This window comes from Aplidium turbinatum, chromosome 1 (genome assembly GCF_918807975.1).
Source record: "Aplidium turbinatum chromosome 1, kaAplTurb1.1, whole genome shotgun sequence".
NCBI classification, from domain to species: Eukaryota; Metazoa; Chordata; class Ascidiacea; order Aplousobranchia; family Polyclinidae; genus Aplidium; species Aplidium turbinatum.
The window spans coordinates 7,995,290-8,021,700 of NC_137472.1; the positions used below are offsets into that span (position 1 = coordinate 7,995,290).

Genomic DNA, 26,411 nt, shown 5'->3' on the forward strand with positions numbered 1-26,411 from the left:
ATTTACTTATTCTTGATTAAAATAAAAACAGACTTTCTGACGTTTTTTCAACTCAAATACTTTATTTCAATAAATTTCAATAAATTTGTTGAATAAACATGTAATTGTTATACGCGCAATACACATTGCTATTACCTTGTAAAATATTTTGGTTCTGTGATTTTCATAGCTCCCGTTATTAGCGATTAATTAGCACGGGGCTAAGATAGCCCGTGACGTGCTTTCCACGTACGAAAAGAGCTCGTATTAAGATAGGGTTAAAGCGTTCAGATAAGTTTAAGTTTGTTGAAAGTTTAAACAATGGAACTTAGTCGAGTGCTTTATCTTTGATGTACTAAAATACAAGGCTGGTCTTGTTAATCGTTTATCACAATTTGTTGATACAATATTCACTCATCACTCAATTTCTATTGGCAGTCTCGAGAAGATACAGCGCATGTGCAACAGCACCCTGTTTCAACCAAGCGACATGTTTTGAGGTTGGATGTGGGTTTCGATGCCGGTGTGCTGACAATTTCATGGGAGATACATGCGCTACCAGTAAGAATATTAAAGAATATGTTTGTCGGTGTAGTTGATTGTTATTCACGATCCGAGTAAGTGGAGTTTGTGGCTATGATGTCACATTCATTGAAAGTCATGACGTTCGGACGGAAGAATCTGGCAACGATTCGGCCTGGAAGACAATAACCTATCGTAATTACTCGTCACACGGACCTTCCACGGGTTGGTGCTGGGCTTTAACAGGAATAGCTGGTTAATGCAACCTTAGTTGAAGCATTTGGTTGATGAGACAAAAAACGCTGTCGCTTACTTTTTCTCGTTTGCAATGCTTCATACGACAATTTATATGATGGATTTTCAAATTCAGTTGCTAAAATGTTCTCGTTATAGAAATATTGAGCGTCACAGCTCAAAATGCAACCATCCAAGTGCTTATCAACGATAATGCTGAACTGGTTTACGACGTGGTGGCTTTAGTTCCAGGGGAGGCGCAATGTACTCTTCAAAGAGCAGGAGAAGACAGAGTTATACGACACGTTTTCTTCAATGCGTCTATGACGTGAGTGAAATGTTCTGTCTCATTGTTTGTCAAATCAATGGCCTTTAATAATCGCTTGAAATACTCACAATTTTGCAGCTCGTACAAGATGCTGGGGTCAAGTAATGTAACTATCAGCATATCACGAATATTTCAACACTGTGCGATGCTCTTACAATGTACAGCTTCATGGCTGTGCGCTCATTGTATAGCTACTGGCAATTCTATCCCATAACAGTAAAATTGCTTTATTTCGCAATATAAAATGGAACTCATTCAGACCAATACAACACCACGCCAACACCAACCATCATCGCATCATACAAATACCATTGCATCACCCAAGCCAGCCCTATGCCCACGGTTTCATATTTACACCATGTCATTAGTCTTGTATCAATGCTGTATCAGTCGAACAGGTGTCTGATACGTTTCCAGACTTCGATATTGCTGTGAGAAAAGAATATATCTTGGACTAGAAGGCAGTTTGTTTATTTTATTAATAACAAGTTGAGTAGTGTTACCTTTACAATTTTAAATTTGTGAAACATTTGTTTCTTTCAGTGTTTCTCAAACTATAAGAAATGTACAAACCAATGGTACCTTCAGACTCGCATGCTCCATAACAAGCAATTGGCGTGAAATTAACCAAAGTAGCCAGATCATGGTGAACGTAATGAGAGGTTTGTTTTAATAAATTGCAATAAACAGCTGCGTTTAGGCACGAGCAGTTTAAACTAGAGCACTTTGATCTTTTATATAATTGGTGCACATAAGACTACGCTCTTATGAAGGTTTGTTAGGAAAAGGTTAAATGTGGAAATTGCAAGAGAGCTCGGTAGACTGCCAAGACGCAGTGTACCCGCTTTGCTACATTTTGAAAAGGCAGTAAACCAACTTTTTAATGATTTAATTAAATTTTTGCAACTATAGATATAAATACATTTACTTGTCAGTCTTAAGATTCTTATAAGTTACATACTTGAAAGTCTATATACTTATAATAGATACTTATAAGTCATATAGCTATTTATTTATACAGTTCCACCTCACATTACTCTTCCTCCCTCTCCAATCGAGTACATGCAAGGTTCGAATGTAACTGTCCGTTGCGTAGCAACAGGCCGTCCTCTGCCCAGAGTGTCGTGGATACGAGAAGAGACAAATGAAACGCCATCTCAAAAGATGAGGATTTTTGCTCGACGAGTTGTTGCTCTTTTGAACCTGACAAATGTAAACAAGCAAATGTTAATTTTTTTGTGTGAATGATGTTTTGATCATGTTTGTTAAGCTGCAAGAAAGACACCATTCATAACCATATATTTACAAGACCAATTTGTAAGCAATGTTGATGGTGAATTCATCAATTTGTTGATTGGTGGGACTTAAGAAAGTTTCTCACGTGAAACCAATGTAAGATTTGATTGTCTTTTAGGCAGGATGATTGTCCTGATGTTTCATACCTTAAATTATTGCGCTTTCCACTCAACTGTGACGTATGTTTTCATCCAGGTAACGTTTAATGACTCAGGGAGGTATATTTGTGAAGCTGATGGCACAAGAAAAATAATTGAAATTGAAATTTTTGGTAAGAAAAAGTGTGACTGTCAAACAATATTGGTGCTACCTTGTATATGATACAAACCAACTGTTTCATGCATACCCAACTGTCTCAACAAACTGTCTTATAAAAAAGAACAAGAAAAGTTTGTAAGTAACAATTTTTTTCAAGATTGCAAATGAAAGAGTGTTTAATTTAATATGGCAAAGACCGTGCATTCATATGATGAAAATGAAGATATTATGACATTCGACCAGTGATGCAACAATGTTTTTTTTTTGAAAGCTTAAACTCATCGTGTAGCGACAGTACTGAATCCTGTTGTCAAACATTGATAGAGAGAGCAACTATAAAATGTCAGTAAGATGAGCTTCCAAGTAATGCAGTGCATACCGCCCTTGAAAACAAATCGGCTGTACTCAGAAGTAGTCCTCCAGCTTTTCATTGGTTTAAGTTCCTGATAAATTGAAACGTGTTTAAACGACAATTATCAGCACTACAAGGAAGCAAACAAGAAAGGTACCAAATGTTGGTGCACTGTTGAAGGACCAGCTACTATATTTGTCAAAGATGTAGCCTACAGTTATTTATCAAATGCAGTTTTAAATAAAACAAGAAAGTGCAAACTTGTCTTTCTGCTGATTTTCATGCTCCACAGTCTCTGTGAACAGAGCACATAAGAACATTTAAAATAGACATTTTTGTTGAGTAGATAGTAGCCTATGTTTAACTAAAAATGTAACATAACGGTTAAACATCACTGAGCGAAACAATTAAACATAGCTCATCTACAACAAAGGAACTGCGGCTGATTTGGCTGTCTAGAGAAGGAAGCCTAGCCCTAGGCCTACAGCTGAACACATAACACTGTTGCGTTACGAATTGCAGTACGCTGCTGCTTGGTAGCCTGGCAAGAGTAATTAAATTGATTAAAAAAAGGATGCTGTTGCGTCGAGAAGTGTACACCTCACAACGCAGGGAATTTTTTTGGCCGTATAATGGCCAAGGGCACAATATGTACATTAGAAATATTTTTACGTTTAGTTTAGCTTGATATTTTAATTGTTTATAGATATCTTTTTGGCTTCAATTCAATATTTTTTCAGTAAACATTAATATTTTCAAGCTGCGTTTGCGAAGTTGTAAGTGAATTACAAGCTTTGTAAACTGTGAACAGTAATCTCAAAGTAACAAAAAACAAGAACAAGTTGCAAACTTAATTCGAATAGTTTTTTGTTTTCGCGCTTTTCCGGTGATCACACACATTTTTTATCTCAATATCGTCGAAAGCTGATGGAACTAGAAGAATGATTGAAATCGAAATTTTTGGTAACTAAACTGTATGACTACTTATTCACTGAAATCTCGTCTTAAAATCTTTTACTACTAACTTCAGGCGTACCATATTGATGTCTTTTCATACGGAGCCTGGTATATAGATAATGCGTTCAGCCCAAATAGGAATTTTTAGAAACATCTTTAGAAGGCCATCGAAATCCACTGGGGAAAGTAGCACCACAAAATAATTTTGTAAAACAGAATAAAAGAAAATTCCTTGAGGAAATTAAGTAAAAGCAAATCTTTGCAAAGTAAACTATCAACAACAATGAACAACAAATGAAAATCTGGAGAAGGGCTTTAATGGTTGCGATCCCTAAGCTTCATAAACCATCAATGGACCCTTCTGTTGTGAACAAGCTCGATGATCATGCAGACCATATGCCTGTCCGAGAACAGGCGAAGCAGTTTGCAAGTGATGGCATGATGCCAATGTTGTCATAGGCGGCTGTGAAGTCGAGAAACAGGAGTTTTGGGCACTTAGTAGCGAGATGTATTAAATCTCTGAGCTCGGTAATTCATTAAACTTCGAATTTGTGTCAATTGATCTTGTTGTTGTGATTGCAAAGCATCATTATCAACGACTCAGATTAATCTTCGTTCAAATATGTTTATATGTAAAGGTGGTCGCAGTGAGATCATCACGTAAATTTCAATCAAAAACAGAAAGCAACCGTTTTGAATATCTTAAAAAACTAGACATGACAGAAACAACCTGACCTTAAATTCGAAATAAACGCCATAAAATAAAAACAGTTCCTTTTTTCCTGAATAGTGTAATTTTAATACTCTACTTTGATTATAACGTATACGAAAACAAGCCTACTAGTTTTGGTTAAGGTATATTACCATGTTTCATTTTCATCATTTCAAAGTACAATTGAGCAAATAAAAATCAAACATAACCTCTCGGCCATTATTCGCACACTCCACAAGGAAACTTCAGTTTCTCGGAGGTTTCTACTAGCTCCATCGATTTTATGATGTGATTGAAATTTTTAATAAGCTTTTTTCTTTCCAGCGTTGAACAGAACGTCATCAACAGGGGACTGTACATACATTTTCACAACCACCCTTGTTACGTCTTACAAGCAAGCCGCATCGCAATGCACGAATCGTGGTGATGGTACAGTTTTGGCAATTTTGAAGACTGATGCCTTGCGTGCATTTGCATTCAGACAGATTAGCTTAGTCAACGATCCTCGACACAACTTCTACGTTGGAGCTCAAAGAATTAATGGACAATGGAGATGGAAAGACAAATCACGTTTAAATGATGGTAAACAAGACTTGTTTTATATCAAAGTAGTTAATGTTTGTAGTTTGGTGAGATTTTTGACATACGGTTTCGTAGCCTACTTAAATTATTAGAGGTTTGTCATCAAACAGAACGGTAATGTTTCAATCCTATGTTACACGCCTTTTTTCTGTGCTAAAATCAGTCACGTTGGTTTTTCTAAGAAAACTCTACGCTACAAGGCGTGTTTGCAGATGTCTTGAATTTCTGAACCCTCATTCAGAATCGGCTTTGATAAAGTCTAAAAACTTAAGACTTAGTCCTGAGATGACAAGCGATAACAATTTCCTTAACCAGGTTTTGGTGCTCAGTTAATTGTGAAACAAGTCAACTTAATTGCAACCATATAAGACATTGTCTTAATTTCACAATACATTTGATGCGTACAAAGATGCCACTTCTTGTTCTGCACAATTTGAATAAAACTGTCTCTACATTGAGACATTGGGTGTAAGGCCTCTCATTATATAATGTGAACTGATGGCGTTATTTGGCTTTAGAGGCGAAAAAGTAATTTGTATTTTGTCAACAACTACTCAATCAATTTGAATGGATGTTTTTACTGCCTCTCATTTTATAGTGTGAAGGCGCTATTTGTAGCACCAGTTTGATGTTTCACTGGTGCTAAAGATCAATAAGATTCGATGACATTATCTTGATACCATATCACTTCATTTACTTTATTCGAACACTAGGTCCAAATTTGAAATCATGTTGGAAGCATATCACATTAATTAAACTTTGAAAGGTGTTTTTAAAGGTTAAAGTTCTTCCTTTCCTCCTGCTTTACCAATACACAGGTTTAAAATCGCAATACGGGTGAAAATGACCCATGCTATGCATTGACGTAAATTTGTTCATGGTATGCATGCTAGGGTTAAAATCAAGCTTACAAAATACCGATCTATTAGAAGGAAAGGGAAGGCTCATTAGTCTGTAAGACAAGACAGTAAAATCAGTTCATTAAGTTATTGCTACTTCCTATCGGCGTCTAATTGCAAGAGTGAAACAAATTGAACTGCGACTATACTAATTAACAGAACACTCTGAAAGAAAACCTGTTGCTGCAATATCGACACTACAGCTTTTCATCATCATCATTTTGTTCCTTCCTCGTATGGAGGGTTGGATACAATGCGCCATTGTTCTCGACCATGAGCTGTGCGTACTGCACATTCATAAGTTAATTTTGTCCATTTTGTGATGTTTGTTGTCCAAATCATTCTTGGTCTACCTTTACTTCTTTTACCGTTTATCTTCCCTTCTATTAATGATCTTTGTAATGAATTTTGCCTTATTGTGTGTCCGAAATACTTCAATTTTCTTCTTTTGACTGTTTGTAAGAGCATTTGGCTTGAATTGAATTTGGAGAGTACTTCATCGTTAGTGATCTTTTGTTTCCATGAATTTTTTAACATTTGCCTGTATGTCCAGAGCTCGAAGGCATCGATCCGTTTCTCCATTTTTTGTGACATTGTTCAAGTTTCAGAATTGTATAATAGGGTCGACCAGATAAAGCATTTTAAGATCCTGAGACGAATTGATAAATTTAAACGTTGATTGGTTAAAAATTTTTTCATTTTTCCAAATGTAGTTCTTGCAATTTCTATCCGTCTAAGAATTTCATGGTCACACCTCCCATCTTCAATTATTAAATGACCAAGATATGAAAAATAATTTACTTTTTGTATAATTTCATTGTCAATTATAATTTGGAGTACTGGAGTGTCTGGTGATTTTGAGATTATCATTGATTTGGTCTTTTTAGCGTTAATTTTCATATTAAATTCTTTACCAATTGAGTTAACATTGTCCAATATTTCTTGAAGATCTTCTTGTGATTCAGCCAACAGAACAGTATCATCAGCATAGCGTAAATTTGTTATATTCAAGCCGCCAACTTTTCAGAACATACTAAATATCCTGCATGGTAATAAAGCTCAAAAAATAAATCAAAAAAGCTGCTTCAGGGTTTATTTTTTAAAGGTGCCATATCTTTTTTGTGTAATTCTGCAACTTGAGGAAGACACTATCGCTTCACTTCATCAGTGGTCATTACTGTAGCAAAATCACTCAGCATTTTGACTTATCATGTGCAAACCTAGAAGATAGAGTAATGTGGTGTGTAAGTTTTTCTCTTTACAAATGCAGCTATTAAATGCTGGAACTCTTGTTGGATAAAAACATTCATCTATGTGGTTTAAGACCGTTGTCTGCATATATAGTTGCATTTACATTGAAATTTTTGCTTTACAATAGATATACGTGACAACGGCGGGAATTGCGCAGTAGTTCAACCATCCGGCAGCCTTTTATCTGTTAACTGTTCATCAACACATTGGACAGTTTGTGAACAACCAAGTAAGTGGTGCTTTTGAAAACTTCGTTTGTCTGCGCCTAAGTAATTAAGACTAAATAAAATAAAGGTTATTAAAACATAAACATCTAAACACAACTAAACAATCATAAATAAAGCATCTTGTTGTTAAAAGTGAAACACCGTAAAAGCGGCTTGTTCAGTGTCTTATTGATTCTATATGAATAATGTAACATAAAATTTATTTTAAGAAAATTATAGTTTAAAATGCTAATGAAATAAACATAATAATAGTGGTTTGTGAAGATAGGTTGCCATTGACAAACCCTAAAACCTTATTATTTTTGTAGTTGCACGTGATAATTACTCTTAATCCGGACAGAATGCTTACTCGATGTCACGACAGCAATTAGATGATATGTTGTGAGTTGTTTCAAAATCAAAATTATTTGCAGTCTTCAATGCTCTCTTGTTCTTAGGACAAAACAGTCGATCTGCATGTTCTTCGTCACCTTGCCAAAACAACGGATTTTGCATTCCTGTTGGTTGCAATTATTGGTGCAACTGCAGCAACAACTTCGGTGGCGACAATTGTTCGACTAGTGAGTAGCCTTAGAACAATTTAACAACAACCACACGTAAGCCTGAATACGATAGGATGCAATCAACCTGGATGCGATACAAAGGACGAACAGTCAGAGTAAGCACTCTCTCATAGAATATTGTGAAACAAAAATGTAATGGTGAAGTGATGACCATTGCAGAAAAAACGTTACTTGAAAAAATTGCCAAATTACTGTAGATAAACAGGCTCTTTTCTCACAAGAAATGTAACGTCAATGCTGTTTCTTTAAATTTCAAGTTTTATCAATTTGATTTATTTTTTCATAGTTGAATCATTTTGAAAACAAATCAATAGTTTTTCCCACTTTTAATTATTTTGGTAGCAAACTAATATATTTTTCCAATTTGTCTGAGGAAAAGTTGATTATTTGAAGTACGTTTTTGCTTAAGTTTTTAACAAATCTTCAAGAAAATCCCTTTTTTTGATTTTTGCAAATTTTTTATCTCAAAAAGCAAAATTAATAGTGAGAGGGCAAGATTTTATTGACGTGAAGATAAAAAAAAGTTGACTTGATAATTCAACAAATTGACTTTGTTGACCTAACAAAAATTTGACTGAGTCAATCATTGTTTCTTGTATTTTATCTGTAAAAGAAGGCTGCATTTACGAAAAAGAATTTAAACAACAACAAAAAATATTCAAATCCTCAACAGAACATTCAGCTCTTTCTGAGGGCTATCAATCAATCAGTGGTTTATTTGCCAGAAACAGGAACAGTCCATGGTCGAAATACGCAAGTTGTGATGCAAAAGTGGTGCAAGTTCCCACACTGACAGTGAGACAACGAAACGACAATACGGTCTACAAATCAATTGCCACCACCCTGAAGAAATGATAATTTTTTCACTTCAGGGACAAAAAAATGTAACAGAAAAATAGAATGTTCCGCGCTTTAAAATACACACCAAGCATAAATCAAACCTTTATTTTAGATAACGTTTACACAAAATTATAAGAAATAAGCAGAGATTAGATTTCCATAACATACAATTTACGATTCTCCATAGCTTTGTAAAATTAGTGCTTTCATCTCTTTTTTCAAACAACGAAACGGTAAGTTTTTTAAGCTGCTTATTAATTATTAAATTTTTGCAAGCTGCTATGTCATAGTTTTGCAGTTTTTATTGAATTTAGCGCGTAATGCCGCAAGTATTTCTTTCAAAGTCGTATCCTTACATTGCTCGCAACGGTTTTTTGTGGTGTAGTTGTCACTTTCCATCAGTTTGTTTGATCACAACATTATAGCACAATCGGCTAACATGAGGTAGCCACCTGTACAGAGTGAGCACAAGTTGAGATTGATAAACAAGAAGTTGTTAACCCCATTCGGACTAGACATTTGTAAACAATAAACAATACAAATGTTTGCTAAACTTGCTTGTACTAGATGATAAAGTTTTCCAGACAACCAGCACAAAACTTTTCACCAACCAATATTATGCTACGAAAAACATTTGTTGTTTAGTAGGAAACATTAATTACTACACTACATTTACAAGTAATATTTCAACTTTCAGATAATGCTTAGTCATTGCGTTTGCTATTGATTTCCTTGTGACTTCAATTTACTTGTAATTTTGTAAGGAATAAGTTACTTGAAATGTAATTGTTTTAGACTTGCGTTGGAACATGTATGAATTATGAAGAGAGTCGTCAGAAATTACAGCGCAATCAAACAAACTAACGTCTAGATAACTATTCAACCTAATTATTATTTTGAATTTAATTGATTGAATTAAATTGCTGATTTTGAGGGTTTCTGTGAGTAATTATCAGTTTTTGCGTTCATTCTAAAATGCTCATCTTTCCATTGTTTATACGACCTTGGCCAATGTAGCCAATCTGCTTTGTGAATAAAACGAAATGTCTCAAGCACATGAAAACAATAAGGGTGTTTCGGTTGACTGAATACTGTGGAAGGATGCAGTCTAAAATCACTCAAAGCACTTTTCGGGCAGTTTAGTTCAATCTATGCTTCACAATGAAACTTCCTTCAAATTTGAAGTATAGATTTGTGTGGTAACAAAAGCACAAAATTAAATTAAGAAATTGGTGATGAATGAATTATGCAAACTTTCCACAGCCTGAAGCAATCATTACGACAACAGTTTGACAGCCTCTTTCGACGTAAAACAATGTTACTTTAGCAAAAATATTAGTCAAAAAGAAATAGATTCCATCCATGCAAATTTGTTTAGTTTTGGATCCATATTTTCAATCTTTTTCTGCATTATCGCTAAATGGCAAAAATAAAAATAAACGTATGTTAGAAAGTTTACTTCATGTTTTCAGCGTTGCTAAATGTTAATCAGCAAAAAAACTTTTAAATTTATCTGAATTTGGGTTTTTACTAGTTTAAAAATTGTAGAAATACCATCGAAAATGTCATTGTTATTTCAAATATTTGCTCTTCAAAGATGCATGGGCGTGTGGACTTTTGTTTTAAATAATTGTGCAAAACTGTATATACCGTTAGTTGCGTTATATGTTCTGCAACTCAGTTTTACAATCCAGTTTTTTTTTTGCATCAGCTTCGTCTCTGCTATAATCAGTTAGACGTGAAAAAACGCAAATGAAGAAAAATCATCTTTTGTTCAAACCAAATTTATTTTAGAGTAATCTATGCAAGATCCTCTTCACAAATGTATTTGCATTTGTGACAAAGAAATCAACGATCATGCTGATAAAAGTGAAACTCTATCTATTGCTATGCAAGAATGTTTGTCATTTGATCGTTTATACGACGTTGCTAAATGCAAGCCAGTCTGCTTTGGAAATAAAAGTAATATCTCCCTGATGATGTTTTAGTTGACTGAGCAGTGTAAAAGTCTGCAGTCATTCATTACTCCTAAAACTTTTCCATTGGAGTGTTCCAATCGCGCTTTTCATAAATATATTTAGGCTTATACAGTGTATGCCTACGTTAAAGGCATATTCAATGAAATTTTCAAACTGGAATTAAGCATTAAAATGCGTAAACTGAACACTCAAGAATACATTTTTAAAAAAATTACCGAAAAAAATTGTTTTCAAGGGCGCTGGCAAGGCCCAAAGTCCAATGTTTCATTTTTTTTTTTTTTTCAAAATGACCAAAAAGTGGAAGCACTGCTAGAGTATACGTCATAAATGCTAAGAGCTCCAGCAATATCAAAAGTATTTTCGCGCGCTGGGTTGCAAAGTTCGGACGTGTTGCGTTCAAAGGAGTTTTGCAGGATAGTTTCACACGTTTTTTAAGTTTCTAGGATATTTCGTTGAGTAATAGTAGCAATGTTACGAGAAAGGTGAGGTACGGTAGTATAAATGTAGTAGCATTGCTAAAACTTAATTGTCCATAATATCAATATTGCAGCATAGGCTGACTATTGTAGAAACAATATTGCAACATATATACCGTAGCAAATACTATGCCTAACTTTTGTGTTGTGTTTGGCTGCGACACGACAGCATTGCATAAGCCTGAAGTTGGTATGTTTGAGTTTCCCAAAGACAGTACGGTACGCAAAAAAGGAAATGGAAAAAATTTGTCAACACCACAAGTAAGTGGAGTGGACCAAAATCAAACCACATAATTTGTGGTCTGCATTTTCAAGAAGCAGACTTCAACAATCTTCTTCAATTCAAAATGGGATATGTCAAAAGACTTTACTTGAAACCTGGTGCATGTCCATCAATCTTTCCCTCTCCACCAGGAACTAGTGCAACAGCTGAAAGATCACATTTGACTTCTTCCTGGTGACCAGCTTATAGAAGACGTCAAGTTAATGAAGTAATGTTGATTTTATAGTTTATTGTATGGCAGTGGCTATTTGACCGGCTCCGGTCTTTGAATCTGAAACACTATTTGACCGGTCATGACGTCACTACATAAGCATTTCTTTTCCCGTGTTTGCCGAACGACCCTACATTTTTGCTCTCAAGTTAGTTATATACAATACTTCTTTTAAAAAAATGGTAATGGTAAAACCATTTTTTAAAGAAGTATTGTATATAACTAACTTGAGAGCAAAAATGTAATTGGTCTTTCGGCAAACACGGTCACTTATGACGATCGGAAAATTACCAAGAAAAATTCTCAAATTCCTGTAAATTAAAAAAACTCTAACTTTATTACTCAAATTTGAAAAGACATAAAAAAATGTGCTGTAGGCTACTCAAATTAAAAATTGACCACAAAAATGCGCTTCGGGTCAAAATTTAGATAAAAAAAAATGAAAAAAAAGAATGCTTCCAGATAGTATCGAACTCATCCCCTCCAGAATGGCAGACGGAGACGTATCGCACGCGCCACGGACTGAGTTGAAGAAAACGTGTTGAATTTAGAAATTATATCGGCGCTTCTCGTCTTTTACTTTGAAAGAGAAAAAGAAAAAAGTGCTTATGTAGTGACGTCACGACCGGTTAAATAGTGTTTCAGATTCAAAGACCGGAGCCGGTCAAATAGCCACTGCCTTATTGTATTTAGTTAGAATTGCAGTATTAGGTTTTGATGGATGCAACCTAGTTCGTACCCTGAACAGTTAGTACCCTCAGTTCGTACCCTGAAAAGATCAAGAAAAAAAATTAAAAAGCAGAAGTCGCTGATCGCAGTTTCCGCAAACATTTCAAAAATTTTTCCCTGAAAATATCGAAAGAAAGATAGCACAAAGCCGAAGTCGCTGATCGCAGTTTCCGCTAACCCTCACTCATCGCAGTTTCCGCAAACATTTTTCCGCAGTTTCCGATAACCCTAACCCTCGATTTTGTTTGCGAAAACTCCGATCAGCGACTTCGGCTTTGTGCTATTAAACTCCGATCAGTGTCTTCAGCTATTTTTAATTTTTTCTTTCGACCTTTTCAGGGTACGAGTTGAGGGCATGAATTGTTCAGGGTACGAATTTGGGTGCATCCGGGTAAAAGAACTAATCAGCAGTTAACTAAGGCTGCAGCATGTTGACAATCACTGGCCTTGGGCCTACCAATACCTAGCACACTACCATGTAGCAACTATTTTCCTATTACTTGATATTTTTGCTTCAGTGGATAGCTGAAGACATTGCTGCTCACAAGAATAGTGATACTGTTGTGAGTACAGATGGTGACAGTGAAACACATGATTCTGTGAGAATGGATGATGACCTAGATACACATGAAACATTGGTACGTTGTTGATGGATGACGTAATGCTGATTTCTTATGAACATAGACATAGCATAATCTACACCAGGGATAACGAACCTGGGCCATTTTGTCACACAACTTTTTAATCGTAACCTACTATGAAATCTTTTAGAAGCGCCTCAAGATATTATTCATGAATACTGTAGTAACAAACGGCGGATGAAAGTAATAAAACCCACACAGTTGAAATTTGTCCAAATGCTTGAAGCTCAGCATTTCATTATGGCTTACTAATTGGTGGAAGAGAAATGCAGTTTTTGGCATTCTACACTTTCTTGCAGAATGTTAACTGTTGCACTATTACTATTAGGTTTTCCTTCATTCTGACGTATCCTGTCAAACTGACAAGTGTGCTGCAACCAAAGTGACTTGTGATGGAGCAACACAATATGACACATCGGATTTTGGTGTTCCACTGTCAAAAGGATGCCAAGCTACAATTAAGCCCAAAAAAGCTTCAAAAAGTAAGGAATGTTTAATACTAATTTGTTGTGCAAAAAGTTTATAAAGTGCATATTTGTTGGTTTGTGAAATAGAATTGTTGTGAAACAGCGTATTACTGCCAAACGGTAGTCCAAAATCTACAACACTGTAATCTGTTGAGACATGCTTATTAGAATTTTAAGCTCTGCAGACTAAATCTGAGGAGTTAAAACCTTAGAGGGTATTTCATTTACGTTAAAATAGTAGCTTGAAGTACGAATTGGTATACCGGTACAGCAAATAAGCCTAAAAAATGTTTCTAAGTTCCCAAATAAAAAAAGTTCTGCGTACCCTACCTGCATCTCAATTATTGCCAGTGGAGAGGAACCTCAGCCAAGACATGCAAACACTATCAGCATACCTCCAGAAATGGAAGCTACAGCTCAGCAAGTCAAAGACAGTGTCGGCGGCCTTCCACCTTAACAACCGGGAGGCACAGCGTGAGATAAACATCAAGGTTGATGGGGAACGCCTGCCCTACTGTGCCGAACCTACATACCTCGGCATAACCCTGGACAGGTCACTCACGTACCGCCGGCACTTGAAGTCACTGCGCAAAAAACTATCTACACGCGTCGCACTTTTGAGGCGATTGGCGGGTTCCGGTTGGGGAGCTGGTGCTAAAACTCTTCGTACAGCTACCCTAGCCCTTGTTCATTCCACCGCTGAGTACTGCGCGCCGGTCTGGTGTCGTAGTTCTCACACCCACCAGATTGATACCGCCATTAACGACGCACTGCGTACTGTGACTGGATGCCTGCGTCCCACTCCAACGGACTGCTTGCCCATCCTAGCAGGCATCCAACCCGCTGAGCTACGCCGTAAAGGAGCCACGATTTCTCTCGCTCGCCGTGCTTTGGACCCCGACCATCTCCTCCATGCAACACTCAAGAGACCACCACCTATAAAGCAGCGCTTGAAATCAAGACGCCCCTTTGTGCCTGCCGCACAACAACTCCTTAAGAACGCAGAAGAACTTAGTTTAAGTGCGGCACACTGGACGAACCACATGTGGAACACGGAGTGGCAAAATCACACCTCCACGCTCCGTGACTTCATACCCAACGCCGATCCCCGTCCACCAGGGATGTCCCTCGCAAGGCTTGCGTGGGTCAGGCTTAACCGCCTGCGAACTGGCGTCGGCCGCTTTCGTTCGGACATGCACAAGTGGGGCCTGGCTCCTTCATCAGAATGCGAGTGTGGTGCCACGGAACAGACCGCAGACCATGTCATCTACCACTGCCTAACCCACCGGCCTCCACACGGTGCGCATGGTCTGAGAATCCTGGACGACGAGACTGCCGAGTGGCTGAAGATTTCCTGCCCTCCAATCTAGCCTGGAAAGATCGCTCATACGCCATCATCATCATCAATTATTGCCAAATTTTTTTTGTTTGATTCAACGTTCATCTTTGTATTATGGGGTTATAACGGTTATTTTTTTCCAAAGGTTATGTCGAAGATTTACTGGAGTTGGCAGTGGCACTAACCCGCCATCAGAGCAGTTTGACTTCCTACCGAGCTGATTGGGTTTCACAGTTTTCCGCTCCAACAACATGCATGATTACATTTACTCTGCTTGTTTAATATATGGCGCTGTTGAAACAAAATAAATTGACTTGACTTGCTATCGCCTTATTTGTTTCCAAGTTATCAATTCCGTTCAGTAAAAATAAAGTAAAAAAGAATTTTTTTAGGTTAAATTAAAATGGCCTTAGTAATATGTAAGTCTGCACCAAGTGAAAAATGCACTAAACTATGAAAAGCAATTCAATGTCCTGTTAAATCTACATAAAATCGCTCATTTTGTTGGTCCAAGAAATGTAGCCTATGTGATCAGACGAGCGTGAATTTACACAGCAGCCTATGTAGATTTGGTTGGTTGTGTAAAATCATGTGTATGCCATTTCTTTGAATGCAGTATTTGAACTAGACAAAACATTATTTCATTCTCCAAGTATAAAAACTACCGCTTGTAATCATAGAAACTCAGATTAATGAGAGAATACATACAGTTAAATCGCCCGCAGTAAGAAATATTGCTCGATCAGCTTTTATGACGTAGGCTGTACAGTCGCACGCTTCGCTGCTCACGCAAATTCCCGTTTTGACAGCTCTGACAAAAGCACGCGCGGAATACTGATCAGACCGCAATGGGGCAAAATTTTATTGAAAATCGTTTTATGGTAGCAAGTTAAACACAAAGAACGTGGAAAATCGCCAAGTCAGGTTTTTCCTTTAGTATCCCTTTAACGTTTGGAAGTTTAAGGTGAGATTGATTTAGCAACAAAAACAATTCCATAACAAACTGTGATCCCGAATAAACCAATACTTTCGCAGTCAAAGCAATTGCATTGGTTTTTGAACATAAAGCTGATGTTAGTTTTAGAGATGATACTAGCTCAAAACTTCTAATGAAGTTTCAACCTCTGTCATTTTTGGTAAACGAAGCTCCAACAGCTAATGAAACTAACTTTTTCTCTTTTTGTGCAAACTAAAATGTACAGAGCATACTTGCAGACAAGTCAAAAAAATGACAAGTTTGACATGACATAAAAGTCTTCTTTTGACCTCCATAAAGCCATAAAAATAAATTAAAAATGTGCAGTAAAATTATGGTTACATTTAATCTTTGTATTTATTTAAGCTTATTATACCAACGTTATATTTTTTTACATTTTTGTATTATTTATCAACCATTTTATTTAGCCTATCATAAAATTTGGAGGGGTATTTTAGTTCCGTAGCCTAATTTTTGACATAGGGAAATTGTTGCTAGAAGCCGATTACAAAATTGTGACAAAGTTGAGTACTAAACTTCATGCACTTTTGATAGCGAAAACACAATTCCCACGAGATCAACTGCATTTCTTCATAAATGCCAGTCCACTTGTTATGGTTCACTGATTTTTCTGAACAATACATTGCAACACATTTGATATCAAGCAGAGCGAAGATTTGACGTCGTGACCTATTTTATTCCGACAACTGCTGACGCAAAATCCAGCGGTGGAGTTAATTCCTCTTCAATTTCACGCTGATTAATTTTTTACTAGTTTTGCAGACAATTTTGGGAGTAGGGTGTCAAAAACTGGTGATAACTAAAAAACTATACTACACAAAAATGTCATTTTATTACTAAACCAAAGATGAATAATTTTTAGGAAAAGTCATAAAACTTCAGTTAATTTGAGCCAATAGCTGTTATGTTATCGATGAAAGTTTTAGGTATGGATGGAACCCGTCCACCCGTTAGTCCGAATAGGGTTAAAGTATCAGTGTTTTTCAGAATTAAAAACAACATACTTGGACTGGATATATAAATTACATATTTACTGAAAGCCTGATCAATACTACAAATTTCATGAAGCTCATTCTAGTGTTGGTTTGCTACATGAAAGTTTGTGCTAATTTCTAACAATGACATTGCATACAGGAATACTGACCATTACCTCACAAGCGTCCACCCAAGCTGAATATGCGGATGATTTAACGCTGAGATATAACGTGAGATCTTCCATCCCTGGAACTGTCCAGTGCACTCTTAGCCAGGATGGTTCTCCACTGAGAGAACGTGACTTCCAACAAAATGGAAAGTATGTTAACTTTAAAGATTTGCGATAATTTTAAGTAAGCATAGGCTGTGAACCTAGCACAGCTTGATTCGATGCACAGAAATGAGTAGCTACCTTTGCACGGTACAGACGAATTAACACTAGAACGGCCGAAAAAAAAGTATACCTCCAACGGCCGCTGGTGTCGAAATCGACACTTTTCACAAAAACTTTATTTTTCCGCAAAATTAGCAGTAAAATTTCGTTTTATTTTATAGTGATAAAACTATCTGAAGCACTTATTACTTTTGTCACCTATTTGCGCTGTTCATTTGTTGGTTTAAGACGAAAATTATGACGTAAGCTACCAGGTTTTGATCAGTTCGAAGCTTGACTGTATCTGTATCTTGACTCTGTACGATTATCTAAAAATTCAACAGAGCGAAGACATAATCATCATAAAAATAGAACAAAGTTTTCTTATTCAGGAGAAAAAAAAGTCAAACAAGTCAACAAACACTTTACGCAGTGCAGCCTTTGCACTCTGTAACTTTCCAGTCACCATTATCACACTTCCCCCTTTTCGACAATGGCCGCAAATGTTAACTTTAATTGTTTTTGCAATAATATCCAGCACATTTTCCGTGTTTTCTAGATGGTCGTCCCTGCTCTTCTTCTCTCTGCAGTGTCGGCTTTCGTTTCAGCACATGAGCAGTTCTCAAGCTCTCAATGAGCTGGAGGATAAAATCACATCGGCTGATGTTGCTGCCGGAAAGTTTTCTAAAAATAGTCCAAGAGTTCAAAGCTGCAATATCTAGCATATTTGTCCAAACCGCAAGAGGCCATCTTTTACTTGCTGCATGTGTGGTGTATTTTCTTGCCATTTGGTCAAACACATCAACTGCTACTTTGTTTTGGGCTATAAAAATGGATCACAGAGGGTTTCTTTTTCTCTGTTGCATCAGTACTGGGGTTGTCATGCATAGTGGAAAGGACAATTGCATGTTTTTGCACTGATAGTTTACAAGCATGCAGCTGGTCGTTGAATTTTTTAGAAGAATTTACTGGAAAATCTTTCTCCTCCACCCTTGGTCATCTCCTTTGTCAGTCCTTTACTGTCAGCTCGAACAGTTCCAACAATGGTTATATTTCTTTCTTGTAGTAAACCAGCAAGATTTACACTAGTAAAGAAGTTAACTGTTGTGACATTGTAAGCTACCCGCTTTGTCTGTGTAAATTGGTGGTGGTCTTCATCACTACATCCTCGGGGAGAAGCCTTCCATTTCGTTGCTTTCTTTCAATAGTTCCGAGGTACGATAAGTACGGTACGGTATTGCATACGTATTTTGAATGAACCTCGGCTAATACCCAGAATTTCATGCGAAACTTGTCTGGTTTGTTTGGCATGAACACGATAAAAGGACATCTGTCTTTCATTGGAAATAGCTGTTCATCGATTGGTAGGCTCCAATTCGGAGTGTAATTGTTAATGCAATTAGCAACAAGTCCTTCCAGTGGCTCTCGAATATGAATGAACTTATCTGTTGCAAATCGCTGATAGATTTGTGGAAGGTATTTCTAAACTCAGTAGGATGACCTAAAATCAAGCCGAGCGATAGCACACACCAAGCCGAGTGTTGAACAATTACCATGAGAAACGCTATAAGTAGTTGTGAAAACTATTGAATTAGTTTTTTCACACAGAAAATCTTTTATACTTTACAAATCTTATTAAATTTGTATGAGGTGTCGATTTCGACACCTCGGCCGTTGGAGGTATATCCGCACATTGTAGATAGCATAAAAAGATTTTTTAGAAAAATAAGACTGAACTATAAAATTTAAGCATAATTGGGAAGCTACTGAAAGTTTGAAAACGTTGCGATAACAATTAAGGCCCAAAATAATGAACTAAATTTCTAAAAGTGTCGATTTCGACACCTCGGCCGTTCTAGTGTTAAGATAAAAAAAAACTGCGCTTGAGACATTCAAGAAATCGTTTCTAGCATTTAACCGGTGATTATAGATCAGACCTGTGGTTTTCAAACTTTTTTTAGTCACGTGCCCCTTTTGATAAATTTTCAAGCCTGCAGAACCTTACCTAAACTTTTTCCAAGATTTTAATCCTAAAAACTTTAATACATAACCTACTACTGAGGAGATATTTATTGTAATATCGGATATACACAGTAGCAGATAAAGAAAAAAAATTTTGAAGCTTGAAAGTTTGAATTGGTCAAAGGTTGAGATTTAACAAGTTTAACAAAGTTCAGTTCAGTTGTTTTTATTTCTGACCATCATATCAAAACAATACACGTCAGCATAGTGAAGGTCGAGAAAAGGGTAGAAACGACAAAACGCAAACGTTAAAACGTGCTTGAGACCGAAGTAAGTTATTGAGTTGAAAGAAATTTGGCACGGTCGCAACACCTTCAGAAAAATTTAAGATATAAAGGGAAAATAAAAAAAGAAAATGTTACAAAACAAAAACAACATATATTTAGGCTATAGCTTTATTAGCCCACATAGCTTTAGCTGATATATTTAAGATTTGTATGGCCAGTTGCTATGAAGATCGGCCATGGTGCGTTATCAAGAGTGCTGATGGTCGTAAGGGGAACACGTCTTGATGCGTTTAGAAGAGCAAGGCAGGCAAAGAAAACCCCACAAAGAAATCCTACCACGGGCAAAGCCATTTCAAGCGCAACGCACCATAGGCCTTGCACGACTCACAAAATAGATAGGCTATAACTTGACGACATGAAAACAATGACAAAAACAAATAAAACAAACTAGCAAAAACAATATCATCATCTTGCGGAAATTCAATTATACCCAGTGAAGTTATGTCTTGAAGATATCAAGCGTGCTTTGATAAAAGTTGCGTTGATGAAGCGATAATTTTAGACCCCAGTCAGCTAAACTCGTCACCTCCACACTGATCCAACGTTAGCAAACGTTGAATTAATGCAAAAACGACAGGCATCGCCAGCTGGGATGTAGTAGTGGCATGTCACAGTGATATGATAAATTTGGGTTACCGCATGTTTTACACGTTAAACCATAACAAAAGTGAAAAAAAAATCCAATTCGGCATGTCAGAAAAATAGATAAACAATCAGACAATAGCATGACGATCCAGTCCAAGATATTGATATAAAACAACTGGTTGGAGCACATGGCCACCGCTTCACCAAAATATGGCGATTGGTCGAAGAGGATGGAAAAACTTCTGCAGACTCTGTAGAACTTCTGTGGACAAAAAAACACAAGAACCAGAAGGCTAGTAGGAGTACTTACAATAGGGTGGATCGTTTTTCAACTTTTTTTTTTAATCGCTTATTAATAGTGCGGAAAAGTTGTGCACTGACATTTTAAGCACTACACAAAAAAAAATTTTCAAAAATTTTAATATCTTGGTACGCCCCAAAGAAGTTGAAATATTAGAAAAAGTGGAAAATTTCCAAAAATTTTATTTTTTGTTTTAGTTTTTAATCGCTTGTTAAGAGCGCGGAAAAGTTGTGCACTGACATTGTAAGCACAACATAAAAAAAAAATTTCAAAAATTTTAATATCTTGGGTTGCCCCAAAGAAGTTGAAATATTAGAAAAAGTGGAAAATTTCCAAAAATTTTATTTTTTGTTTTAATTTTTAATCGCTTATTAAGAGCGCGGAAAGGTTGTGCACTGACATTGTAAGCACAAAGCAAAAATAAATTTCCAAAAAGATTAATATCTTAGGGTGCCCCAACAAAGTTTAAAATTCAAAAAAGAATCGCAAATTTTTAAAAATTCAATTTTTACACATTTGTAACTGCACTACCTCCTGCGAATCATTGTAAATTACACAGAAAATCAATAGTTACAAGTGGAATTACAAGTACATGAAGGATACGCAAACCTTTTAAGAACATAATCTAAAATCTTGTTTTGTATTGAGACGCGGCATGTCTTTCCTGGATTGTAGCCGACTTCTGATGAATCCATCGCGGTTAGCGGCACCACATACTGCAACAGAGGCCTCCGTGACAACCTTGACACCTCGCTCGACTGCTTGCGTGTGACAGGGAAAATTAATAAAATGTTGGCTTGTGTTGATGTTTTTGAACGACCAAAGTTCTTCTTTTGTCATTTTCATAGTTATTGGAGGTTCGGTTTTGTCGTTATCGGTTTGCCAGCATATCATATCAATATAACTGACAGCATTAAAATTGAATTTTGGCAGTTTGAAGCGCCGGATTTCATTGCAAACGGGAGTTTCTCGTGCAAGCAGTATACGACGTATTCCCAGCTCACGCACATGTGATTCTTTGTCAAACAGCATTGACAAAAGTATGTTTTCGCTGTGGCCAAAAAACCCATTTCTTTGAATAACAGGGTCGACAATGGCCTTTAGTTTATCCGACAGGTAGCGAGATTTGCTGATGTTTTGCCATAGATGAACAGCACCGCTGATACAGAGTGGATTGCACTTTATTTTGAACCACATAGGAGCATATACCTTCATGACAAAGGTAGCCAGCGTTTTTAAATTATCAGAGGGTTCTGTGGTCCCTATATACAACCGCAGAATGCGATTCCCCGCAGTTAGCCAGCGTGAGTGATTAAGCTTACCTGGACTTCTTGTGGCGAGTGAACTGGGAATTTCTCCTGTACAAACGCAATGACAAATGTCCCGGAGGTATCTTTGGTCCGTGCTTAAATCGGTCACACCCACATGAGGAAAATTGCTTGGTATTGATTTAAATCGTCGGATAGGCATTTTATCACATGTAAGTAAAGCCTTTCCAATCTGTCCGGAATACCCACTGGGACCAGTTGTACTGCCATCCAAAAACTCAAAAAGATGCCGCAGGGGTAATTCGTTTGCGTGGAGTTGACATACCAACCATTGCAGCGGTTTTCGAAACTCTAATTCCAACAATCGGATAACACCGCCTGCATGACCCGTATTTACCACAGTACCATCACACCCCACGGCTGTTATTAAGCTGGTGTCTGTTCCTCTATCATGAACTGCTGATATTATGGAGTCGGCAATGCTTCTGGCTGTTCCCGCGGTTGGACTTACATGGCCAAAATACTGAGATCCAGGTTCAGCGATAATACACACATGCTCTTCAACAACAGATGTTATTTGAAACCTTCTCACAAGTAATTATGCAATTCGAGTACAACTAACAGGTAAACAAATAAAACAAAGTCATCGCCCCGTCCGGGTTTTCACCCCCTATTGTAACTCTTTCGCCCCCAAGGAGGAGATATCGCCCACTTTTAGAACCACTGGGCTATACAACAGTTGCAGCCACTGTCCTATAAGCTAAATTTATGTAGAGTAACTGGCTAAAAAGTTGGCGATGCAGAAACAAAATAATACTACCAAACACTGCTGCCGCTAAACTAGCATCACTACCGTAGTATAATAATAATGCTACCAGCACAGCAGTCGGTTTACTTTCAAACACTATAACTCTGTGGTTAGCCTATTCGTTAAACCTCTACCACGAGTAAAATTGACAAACAGGCAATTTAAAGGTCACCTAGCAAGTCAAAGGTCACACAAAAATCATAATCACAAAGGATTTATGAAAGGGAAAAATGTGGAGATAGAAACCTAGCCCATGGACTCAAACAACGATATGTATGCAACACCTTCGTCCTACACTAAAGCACATAAGATCGATTTGCGATCCGAGTAGCTGCGTGAGAGCGATACAGCTTGAAACCTGCAATAAGTCAAGTGTGTGCTGTGTTGCCTACACATAACACACAAAAGGCCCGCACTAAGGGGAAGGCAGCAAACGTTGGTGAATGTTCATGTTATTAAATAGGATACAGACAACCATGACATCAGCAATGCGAAGTAAATATTGATTTTCAGAAATTTTCTGAAGCGCTTAAAAACTAAAACAAAAAATAAAATTTTTGGAAATTTTCCACTTTTTCTAATATTTCAACTTCTTTGGGGCAACCCAAGATATTAAAATTTTTGAAATTTTTTTTATTATCTTGTGCTTACAATGTCAGTGCACAACTTTTCCGCGCTCTTAACAAACGATTAAAAACTAAAACAAAAAATAAAATTTTTGGAAATTTTCCACTTTTTCTAATATTTCAACTTCTTTGGGGCGACCCAAGATATTAAAATTTTTGAAAATTTTTTTTTGTGTAGTGCTTAAAATGTCAGTGCACAACTTTTCCGCACTATTAATAAGCGATTAAGAAAAAAAGGTGAAAAACGATCCACCCTAACTTACAACCTTACTGTTTTGCTAATAAATCTACACACATTGGCCTATCATTTCTGGGCAAAATAAAATATAAGTTAGTTTGGTGCATGTAACACTTAGATAGGATTATTTCAAGGAAGATTTAGCTTGTTCATTTTTGATTTAAAGCCTTTTACAGTTTTGCATTCATTTCTTGTAGTAGGGGAAAGCTTGTTCCAAACTGTTGGCCCCATGTACCGTGTTGATTGTTTGCAAGTGTTAATTCTGCATTATATCGGAATATAAGGAGAATTGGTTCTTGTTGTTAGGCAACTTGATTGTTTACACATAATTATATCATTGAATGTTGTGGGAAGTAGCTTTTTTGAATATTTAAACATGAAAGTTGCAATCTCTGTAACAAAACTACTCAACACAAGTAAACTTTGCTTATTATTCATTGAAATAAACTTGTTTCATTGCAGATTTAAATATCCAGTTCGAAACATCGTCGACTCAACATTTCGATTGGTTTGCACAATCGGAGTCAATGGTAGAGTTCACAATCGATTTTTTCGAACAACACTCACTCTGATAAGAAGTGGGTTCAACCTACACCCTAATAAATGTTCGCTGTATTTATTCACTTAATATTATAGGGTACAGTCGAAACTGAAGTCATCTAATAAATGCAACAGAGACTAGAGTTTGGTACTTGCAATGTAAATTGGAAGATGACAAGACAACACAGGTAGTATCAAAATTTCATAGCAATTTGAGATCTACTAATCAACAAGACAGCTTTTCTTTGCAGGAAAACAGTAAGAAATTTATATTATATAGTGCATTAAAAAATTCCATTTCTTCATCGAACTTTTAAACTGCAGCAACCTACTTATATTATATGTGAGATAATGTATATTGACCTAAACCAAAAAAAAGTGATGAGTTTAAAATAATATTTTATTGACTTAACCCAAATTTTACCCAACATCATAATGTTTTGGAACTTATCCTGGCTTGTTAGTGTGTGACAAATAGTTGAGCTTATTTTGATTTGAAAAAAAAGTTTTTAAAATGTTAATTTTTATTTTGTTTCAACCAATAAAATCGTTTTGGACAGCTCGAATCACAACTACTCGTTTGCAACAACAACACAGGGAAATCTGGTTAACTTGATGGTTATTGTGACGTAATGTAACAATGCGTAGTACAAAAATAAAAAAATTATAAACCAAAACAATAAGACAGAATAATGAAAATAAAGGAACAAGCCAAACTTTTCAAGAGATGTAGCTCCACGCATGGCAACAACAATAACATGACTTCTTTTAGCATTATGACTAACAATGTTAATCAAAACGATTGAATTTATTGAACGAAAAATTAAAAAATGAGTTAATATTATTAAGTTTTTATGGATCTGTTAAATTGAAAATTTCTTCCTGCTCAATCATGCTTCAACAATTTGTATCTTGATATGTACAGCATTATTTTAAAGTAAAGAGAAGTTAGTCCAGCTGAGATTTTGTAAATTGAAATTAAATCAGCCACAAGTCATTACTTTAGGCACAGGCCTTGCATGTGAGCAAGGCCTGTGCAAACACATTGCTATGAATTGACGCGTCAGATTCTGACATTTATGACAAATAAGATTTAAAAATTCTGCTTGTAGAATTACGTGCTCGAAGAAATCATTGCGTTTATGAATTCACCAAACGGCAATTGACGAACGAGGAGGCGAAAGAACATTGTCGGAGAAGCAAGACAATCTTGGCTGTGTTGAACACTCCAGAACGACGTGCCTTTGCTTCGTCTCTCATTAATGGTAACAGGCTCAGAGGCAGAGGAGCAATCAGCTACTTTGTTGGAGCTGAACAAAGGGATGTCTGGAGATGGAATAATGGATCAGCTTTAAGATCAGGTGCAAAGATTAAAAGTTGTTCTGATTTTCATAAATATTTATGAAACCTTATTTTCTGTCTGACTTATTTATTAAGAATATAACTGATGTTAGTTTTTTAGCTTCAAACAATCGTGCACATCGTTGTAACAAGTCAAAATACTAATTTGAAAAATTACAGTTATAAATATCAGAGAGGAATTGAGCAGAATTTTTCCCTAAATGCGTTATTTGCTTTACGAAAATTGATAGCGTTAGACAATTGAAGACTTGAGTTAAAGCACTACTTATAAGTCTAATAAAAAAGAAAGAGCCCACCATGTGGATATTACATTTTGGGCTTTTCATTGTTTGATTAGATTAACCAGGCGTTCTCATCATTAGCACTTAAGTAGGATGCCAGTAGTTTATTTTTAATTTGCATTGCTGGCAAATAAATGCTAAAAGCTGGGTACACTACTTCTTCAGCGTGACATCGGAGCATACATGGGCTACTCAAATTTTTTTAGGTTTAAATAGAAAGTTAAGGAAATTTTTACATGGATTGGTTGGAACCAGTAAAGTCAGAGATTTTACACTTTAATTTTTCTAAGCAATCAAACAAAATTTAGGATAAACAATAGTACTGATTTTAACGTCTTTCCTGGTTATGAAAATAGTAAGAGATTTGGCTGCCGAACTCTACAAGAAAAAAAACAAAACAACAATTTAGTGACCAACCTGGCCCAATGGAGCCTTACAACCATTTTAGGTCACTTTATTTATCAAATGCTTGGGGAAAAGTTTCACTCTATTTTTAACCATTCTAGGGTAAATAAAATTGAATGAACAAATTTTATCAGCAAATAACTAAAAGATGTAACAAATGGATTTTTAACCATACAAAATATTTTGCACTATTTTAACATTTGCCTCTAAAATTTGTA

General features: G+C 36.3%; 1 protein-coding gene across 1 annotated transcript; it reads left to right on the plus strand.

Annotated features, from left to right (window-relative positions):
* Positions 1 to 469: 469 nt before the first annotated feature.
* Positions 470 to 25,550, plus strand: LOC145771203 (uncharacterized). Its single transcript, XM_082582967.1, has 11 exons — positions 470 to 540; positions 895 to 1,063; positions 1,607 to 1,725; positions 2,085 to 2,275; positions 2,555 to 2,630; positions 4,963 to 5,220; positions 7,498 to 7,599; positions 8,035 to 8,157; positions 17,257 to 17,416; positions 24,068 to 24,183; positions 25,258 to 25,550. The coding sequence occupies exons 1-11, from the start codon at positions 519 to 521 to the stop codon at positions 25,548 to 25,550; spliced, it is 1,629 nt and encodes a 542-aa protein (XP_082439093.1). The 5' UTR covers positions 470 to 518.
* Positions 25,551 to 26,411: the final 861 nt, after the last annotated feature.